At 40.3% G+C, this 8385-nt stretch overlaps 1 protein-coding gene across 1 annotated transcript; it reads left to right on the top strand.

The window, feature by feature from the left end:
* On the top strand, positions 1-3390 carry LOC106327954. Its single transcript, XM_013766282.1, has 10 exons — positions 1-106; positions 234-587; positions 670-969; positions 1055-1169; positions 1502-1567; positions 1977-2065; positions 2152-2239; positions 2323-2553; positions 2635-2736; positions 2822-3390. The coding sequence occupies exons 2-10, from the start codon at positions 286-288 to the stop codon at positions 3188-3190; spliced, it is 1662 nt and encodes a 553-aa protein (XP_013621736.1). The 5' UTR covers positions 1-106; positions 234-285; the 3' UTR covers positions 3191-3390.
* The last annotated feature ends 4995 nt before the right edge of the window (positions 3391-8385 follow it).

Here is an 8385-nt window from a genome sequence, read left to right on the forward strand (position 1 = left end):
TCCTTTTTCTCCACATTGTTTTAAAATTCTTTTAATTGTTTGTAGCTCATCTTTCTCTTGGTGCCATTTGTTTTGGTTCTTCTATCTACTAATCACTTAACAAAAGGTATTTGTCGGGATGTCTGGACGATATGTTTTTATCAATGTTTGGTTGGTGTAGCTACTATTAATAAGACTATAGTTTTATTTCAATTAAATTAAAGGCTGATACTCATCTGTATTGACGTGTACAGGAGGTTTCTATATTAATATATTTTGGAAGTATCCTCTGGCTTTATTGTGTCCATGGGTCTTGAAGTTGGCTCCCTTGGCTTGAAAATTAAAGACGGAGGCTTGACTTCAAGAACCAACAGTTTCAATAGAGATAACACTACTCACCAGAACTCTCCTAAGATTAATCGGAAACCAACTATGCAGCGGTCGTTGAGTTTCAACAGCTGGGAGGTTCCTGATGAGCCTTTCGTGTTCTTCTCTCCTAGACCGGTCACCGAGCTTGATGCAGCTGCAACTACCGTACAAAAGGTGTACAAGAGTTACCGGACAAGAAGGAACTTAGCAGATTGTGCTGTCCTTGTAGAGGAGCTTTGGTGAGTTACTTGATTGATCTTCTTCTTGTGATGTCTTATAAAGATGTTTACACTAATCTAAGTGTTGCTTCAAATGTTGTAGGCAGAAGAGTTTGGATGCTGCAGCTCACAAATTGAGCTCAAATACTGAGGAAACAAAAAATGATTCAGGTTTTAAGGTTCTTGAGACAAAGAAGTCAACTCATAACACTTTGAACGGGAGAAACTGTGAGAGAATCCAAATAAAGAAACCCACAGTAACTCCACCTGAGCCTTTTGTGTTCTTCTCACCTAGACCGGTCACCGAGCTTGATGCAGCTGCAACTACGCTACAAAAGGTGTACAAGAGTTACCGTACAAGAAGGAACTTAGCAGATTGTGCTGTCGTCGTTGAGGAGCTCTGGTGAGTTGCACAAACCATTTTCATCTTTTTAATGTTTTTTAAAGATGATTTAACTTAACTGTTGTTATTGCTTGTAACGTTATAGGTGGAAGACTCTTGATGCTGCAACTCTGGACCTGAGCTCTGTGTCTTTCTTTGAAGAAGAGAAACATGAGCCCGCTGCTTCAAAATGGGTGCGAGCTAGAACACGAGCCGCTAAGGTCTGACTTCATTTTCACAAGTTCTTTCTCTCTGCTTACTTTTAAGTCAAGGTGTTATTAGTTTCACTATTTCTCTTTGTTAAAGCATGTCAAGGGATTATCAATATAAACACATGTGTATGTATAGATAAATAAAGGTATCTCAAAATCTCGTGAATTCTACACCAAACATACTTTGAGATACTCTGGTGTGTGGTTCTCATGATTTTGAGATATCCAACATAATAATTTATAATAATTATAAATTTATTGTAATTTGAGAACTCCTACTAGCTAGATACTCCCAATAATGATGCTCTTATGAAAAAACAAATGTGGTCTCAATCTTGCAGGTTGGGAAAGGCTTGTCAAAAGATGAAAAGGCTCAGAAATTAGCTCTTCAGCATTGGCTTGAAGCGGTAAGTCCCCGTGACCTCTTTTTGGTAATTGATAGGACATGTCAAGAATCATATCGATGAATTTTGTCAAGTGAATCTGCGACCTAAACTCGAGGAAATAAAAAAAATTATAGAGCACAATTAGACTGATATACAAACACCTATTTTTAGGATTTGTTTATTGATTGTGTGAATGAATAAATTACAATTTTTTTTAATTCCTATTTATACTTTTAAATATATTTTTTTCTATAGGAAGTTATATTTATTACTAGAAGTGTTTTTTTTTTTAATCCTAAAAGAACTATCTAGATTATTGGTGCACCTAGATTTAAGTCATGGAAATTGGGTAGTAGAACACAAGGTCAAAGTTATAGGTTCCTCTTTGATGTTGGGAATCTAATCTGATCGTCTTTTCTTTTATCAACAGATTGACCCACGTCATCGTTATGGCCACAACTTGCACTTCTATTATGATGTCTGGTCAGAGAGCAAGAGCTCACAGCCATTCTTTTACTGGTTAGTGTTAGAACCAAACATTCATCTTAGATCTTTTTGTTTTTGAATCTGTTTTAAACTCCGTTTCAACTCATTTGAAACTAAAGGTTGGATATAGGAGACGGAAAAGACGTAAATCTTGAGAAACACCCAAGAAGTGTTCTGCAGAAACAATGCATCAGTTATCTCGGACCAGTGAGTTTCTTACAGGAGTACTAGTTAGCTAGGTTTACCTTCTTGATTACTCATCACTCTTTGTGGTTTCTTCAAACGTTCAGATGGAGAGAGAAGCATATGAAGTGATAGTGGAAGATGGGAGACTAATGTACAAACAAAGCATGGATCTGATCAACTCAACTGATGAATCAAAGTCCATATTTGTACTTAGCACGACTAGAACCTTATACGTAGGGAAGAAGAAGAAAGGCGTTTTCCAGCACTCTAGTTTCTTATCTGGAGGAGCCACAACCGCTGCAGGAAGATTGGTGGCCCGTGATGGGATCCTTGAGGTACTTAAGTTACATGTCTTGCTTCTCCATCGTGTATGAATCTCATCTTGTGTAAACTAAAATGGTCTTACTCCTCTTCAGGCTATATGGCCATATAGTGGACACTATCTCCCAACAGAAGAAAACTTCAAGGAGTTCATAAGTTTCTTGGAGGAGCACAATGTTGTTCTCACCAATGTTAAGGTAAGGAAACAAATAAAAACATTACATTCTTTCGTGTTCTTGACATCTTTGTATTAACGAGATATAAATTTAATATGTATTGCAGAGATGTGCTGTGAATGAAGAGTATTCGTCGTCATTCAAATCCACTACTGAAGAAGAAGATGAACCAAAAGAAGTATCAGAAGAAGTTGAGTTGCCTTCAGGGCAAGAAGAGAGAGCGAGACCAGTGTTTGATCATGCGAAGAGACTTTCTTGTAAATGGTCAAGTGGATACGGTCCAAGAATTGGGTGTGTTAGAGATTATCCAGTGGAGCTACAGGCACAAGCATTGGAGCAAGTCAATCTCTCACCTCGTGTCTCACCAGCCTATTCGTATGGACCAATCCCATCTCCAAGACCGAGTCCTAGAGTGAGGGTTTCTCCACGGTTAGCTTACATGGGGATCCCAAGCCCTAGAGGTGTGAAATGCTAAAACTTACACTTGTTTAATCAAGAAAGAATAGGTTAGAAGAGGAGAAGCTAGCCTCCGTCTTTCTTTGTTCTTTTATATCTTTTGTATATTTCGTGAATTGCAAGATTTTTTGTTGTTTCGAGTAGTTCTTTGTATGATCGTTTTGTGGGCTGTTTAGATCCAAATATTTGAATAAATAAAAACGTGGATGTTGTTCATAAGTCCGCAAAAAACACATTCCTTTCTGAGCCATAAACTGATAAGAATCGTAATCTTTCTGGAGCCAAACGAGAAACTCAAAAACGAAACTACAAGGATATGAACAAAAGAAGATATGGCAAGCTAAAACTTAAGATGAAAGTCTCGTAGAAAGAGTTGAATACTTGAAACAGATGTCATGATGATAGTGACCACTGGGGAAGAATGGACCGATCTTTAAATGCGGACAGAAACAAGTCAATGAAGCTTGTTTATAGACTTGAAGCAACTTCCTATTCTAAAGACCAATTTGTCGGAACCTTAAAGCTCGCACAACCCTAAACCGGTACCATATAATAACACAAATAACACCATTTGGAACTTCATATGAACACCTAGAAAGACACTTTTGTCACGAACCAAAACAGAGACCATCCACAATTATTGAAACAAGAACAAAAGCTAGGCTCAAAACATAATCGTTAGGGAATTTTTCTCTTTCCTAGAATCTTACAGTAGTTATTTATCGCAAACCTAGTCACTAATCAAATACGCGGAACACAAATCAAGCAAGATAAGAAGGAACACAAGACACTTTTGTTAACCCGGTGTTCACCTCCCTTCCTCGATGTGAAGAAGGAGCTATACTCACCGGAGAGAGAAATCGGTCTCTCAACTTTCCATTATATCAAAAACACGAGAGTACAATATCCAGAGGTTATTGTTTATGTTGACCTCTCTTGATCTCTGTTACAAATCACCTAGAGATACAAGTATATAGGGAAGAGCCTAGCTAGGGTACCGAGAACCTAGTTCTCTCTAGCTCTCTCTCTTCAGACTAAGCCCTGGTCTTGAGCTCTCTCGAGCTCCACTCTTTCGTGCCTCTCCTCTGTGTTTCACTTGTGTCTGTCTTGTGTTAGGTCATCTGTCGTGACCTCTCCAACTAATATAATCAGAATTTGACCTAATGGGCTTTGTCAAATAGGCCCATAGTCCATACGCGCGTGACTTGTGCAAGTTAGCCCAACTTGAACAAGTCCGGTCGTCTTGACTAAACCTCAATACATAGTTTATTTGATGACCAAGAGTTCACCGGTGGGGCTACGTCCCTGGGGCCTGGCAAGGCAAATTACTAAACTCTTCCAAGATCACAACGGTCGTGACCTAAAGTTTGTAACCCTAGTATAATCTATCTTTCTCTGATATCTAATACAACTCACGAGCCTTGCTTTTATATTAGGCAAGGGTAGTTACAACTGATAACCGGTTTCCAATAACCGTAAACCATTGAGTAATATTAGTCGGCCGTTTAACCAAAAACGCCATATAACTCAATTTTCAATCTCGGTGTGGTTTAAGCTTCCAATATAACTGATTCTTCATCACCAACGTAACAATCTCCACCTTAATGATTAATCAGCTCTATCTGCAGCTACCATGTTGCCAACTCGTGAAATGCCAGACAGTGCTAAACACCCTAGTGCTCGACCACTCCGAGAATCTTCAGAGTTGCTTCAAATACTTCTTGAAGCTAGAGCAAAAAACATGCTCACCTTCTGCATCTCTTGCAGCCTCCTGAGAACCGACCTTCTCAGCCTCACATATTCTGAATAAAGCTCATCCGGCTTCATCCACCTGTTGAACTTCACCTGCTCAACTTCAATACGCCTTGAACAGGTTTCCTCCCAGCATCACACATGTATCCAACTCGATACAACCTGAAGATTCCTTCGTTGCTTTCCCTTGGAACCTCAAACCCGAAGCTCTACCAATAACAACCATGTCTTCAAAACCATGCAGTCCTATTACTTCAGTCACCACCATGCACTTGATTATTACCATCGACACTTCAGCCTCAACCTTGAAGCAATGCCAGACTTAATCAGCCCTTTGTGACTATAATTCAAAACTAGTTCTGTATCAGATGAGCTTTGATACAATTTAACCTTTCTGCAAAAAACTTGATGTCGATGCTGGCCTGAAACTCTTACGGAACCTGAATCACCATTGCCTCAAATCAGAAACCCCTTTGACTCAACCAACCTCAATAGTCAGTAGACCCACTGTTATCCTGAGATATTCGTTTACAGTAACCTGAATGAACATTAACATTATCTTAAACATCATTCTGCACCGCTGCTGTTGCCAACAGAACACGCCACTTAACTCTCTGCTAAGAAGACTTCCGATGCAAAGATCTCTGCTCAACCACTGCTCAAACAAATCATTACCAATCTGCAACTATGATACTTTTGTAGACTCTTCTGATTCACCTCATATCCCTAAGATATAGAAATAAATTTCTACAGAATTCCATGCAGAAAACCCGAAACATACATGTTTCCATCCTGAGTCATCCTCTGATTCGAACAGCTACCTGTCCAGCAAGACTCCAGCTTGAACACACTCGTAACGCTGTCGATATTAACAGGTCACGCCACACAACTCCACCTTGTTGTGAATACTTTCGACATAAGTCCCATGTTCAATTCCCTGAGTCTAAGGAAAAACAATTACCAGTAGATTTAACCTCACTACTAGTATCCTTTAACCATATGTCACATCATCCAAACCTGTGATGCTCTCCTGAGATACACCCTTACAGCTTCTTCCTTGTCAAACTGAAGCCCGTGGCGAGTTTATTCAGGTGTAACTTGTCCTGCAGCACTATCACCAGTGTGTAAACTCCACCAAGAAACCTTTGGTGCGTGCATCCTTTGTAACCTGTCGAGATACACCCTTACAACTTCTTTCATGTCAAACTCGAGCCCATGACGAATTTCTCCAGCTGTAACCAGTCCTTCAACACTATCACCAGTGTGCGAACTCCACCAAAAAACCTTTGGTGCTTGCATCATCCTTCTTCTGAGACCTGACCGTGACCTGTCCAAGCCTGATTTCCATACTTGTCAAGTCCGCAAGTATTTTCTCCTTTGGAAGATTACAACTTCATCCTTTTTTATGATTCAGTGCTTTACCTCTTTGTCCGAGCGCTCCACCTTGACGACTTTGGTCATGGCACCAATACTGTCGTCCCTTATTTCTCCTGAGTCTGTTCCTCTGAAACTTCTGACTCAGACCATCATGACGATTCCTCAAAGGTAAATTCACACACGCTTCTCCTAGCTGTGGTAGTGAACAATGCTTCCTAAACAAGTGTCGCTCAACATGTTCTACCAGATTCTTCCTGCGCATTTTCCTCTGCTTTTGACCAGAATCTCCAAGCAAACGCTAACCTTGAATCGCCTTCTCCCATGGCTTGCTCTTGTCACTCACACGACCTCACCAGAACTACTACATGTTGTTACCACAAATGGCAATTTGCTCCAACATATACTTGTGTAGGCCTTTACACAATTTTCCTTTACTCTAGTTCTTTCTTCGTGGAGATACAACATGTTTCTATCAACCAGAAACATTACATCTCACGTATCCAATGAGATTCACTCATATTCTTGCACTGACCCAAAACAGAACGCCATCTATTTCGTCACATCATTGCCACAAGAAACCAACATGTGCTGGTACAAGCTCCATTGTGATCTTTTTTAACCCCGATCATCCCTTAAGCTTCCTTTAAACCACAAGAACCTGATCCTTAACCTCTCTGTGACTGAACCTTCAACCCTGCAACTCAAATCTTCTTAACTGAACCGACTTTGAAGCCTCAAAGTACCAACACCCTATCTCGTTCCAAACCTAATCAACGCCTCCTCGCGTTGAACACTTCTCTGGAACTTTTTGTTCACACCCGAACCCTGGAACCATTGATTAAAATCCGAATAGCCCCTGAACACACATACCATCTTCAACTTCTAAGACGTCCCTTAGACCTGAGATAACAGAGTGTCACCAACTGTCATTCTTTACACCTTTCTGAAACCACACTGCATATCTCTTCGACAATCAAACTGACCAACGCACAATCTGACCTAGACCAGAACCTTGATCATCTTTTGCAAAGACAACATACATCCCTTGTGATCATGAAAGCTTCAGTTCCTTACATGTTGCAAAACCTGAGTAACCAGCCATCACAACCTTTCTTGTGAGTCCATTTGGAATGAGCCATTTATTCTGAAGATTTAAACCAGTGAAATTTATGACCAAACTTTGATTCCATCTCCATAAGCCTTGTTCTGACTTAATATGATTATGTCTTCAACTTGAGATATCCTCCATCTCAAACAAACATCAAATCAATCTCTAAACATACAGACCACAGACACGCTCAACTGTGCCGCTGTTCTTGAACACGCTCATCTGTGTAGTTGTTCTTGCTTCAGTCTTTGGATCTTCCCGTTCTTGCAAACCCAGCAACATCTTTTACTTACATTTGATTTCACAGACCATAAACCATTAGATCCGATTGGACCGTTTCGACGTTTCCTTCGCGTACCATACATGAACGCCATCTTATTCTTTCTTTGATGTTTCCTATCTGTTGTAGCCCTGAAATCCGTGGTTAAACCAGAGTTTCACCAAACCTCCCAAACCGGCCACCTAGGAAACACCAACGACAGACGTTCAGTCCAAGGAGCCTATCTCGACAATCAGAAGGAGTTTGTCTATGAAATGTTTTTTTTAAAGAAGTCTAACTCATCAAGGAGTCATTGAGGCTTAGAATTTCAATAGAATCTTCACGGACCAAAGAGTTATGAATTTTACAAGTCAGAGGTTTCTCATCCCGTCCATCTGCGAGTACCCGACTTTAGAAGGAGATTCAAGTCCAAGGAAGGAGCGTCCTGAACCAAAGACCATCATAGGATTCAAGAGGGATCTCACATCTTTCCAAAAATCCCAATTTGAGGAGAAATGTACACGGATATCAGAAGTTATGATTCATTCTCCAGAACCGGCCAAACCAGTTCTACACTTGCCTCAATTGGAAGCTAACCGGTTCAATCAGCTTCAAACCAGACATTGGCGACCAGGAGATCATTCCAACCAATCAGGAGACATCATACACGGCCAAGAGGAGTTCTACAAGTTTATACCATATACCAGCCAACATATGA

The sequence above is a fragment of the Brassica oleracea genome, chromosome C3 (assembly GCF_000695525.1).
Source record: "Brassica oleracea var. oleracea cultivar TO1000 chromosome C3, BOL, whole genome shotgun sequence".
Taxonomy (NCBI): Eukaryota; Viridiplantae; Streptophyta; class Magnoliopsida; order Brassicales; family Brassicaceae; genus Brassica; species Brassica oleracea.

What these genes read in the sequence shown, in the direction of transcription:
- LOC106327954 (XM_013766282.1), top strand. Translation starts at nt 286, where the DNA reads ATGGGTCTTGAAGTTGGCTCCCTTGGCTTGAAAATTAAAGACGGAGGC. An exon ending in GTCCTTGTAGAGGAGCTTTG is followed by an intron (nt 588 to 669) that starts GTGAGTTACTTG and finishes CAAATGTTGTAG; the next exon opens with GCAGAAGAGTTTGGATGCTG. An exon ending in TTCAGCATTGGCTTGAAGCG is followed by an intron (nt 1,568 to 1,976) that starts GTAAGTCCCCGT and finishes TTTTATCAACAG; the next exon opens with ATTGACCCACGTCATCGTTA.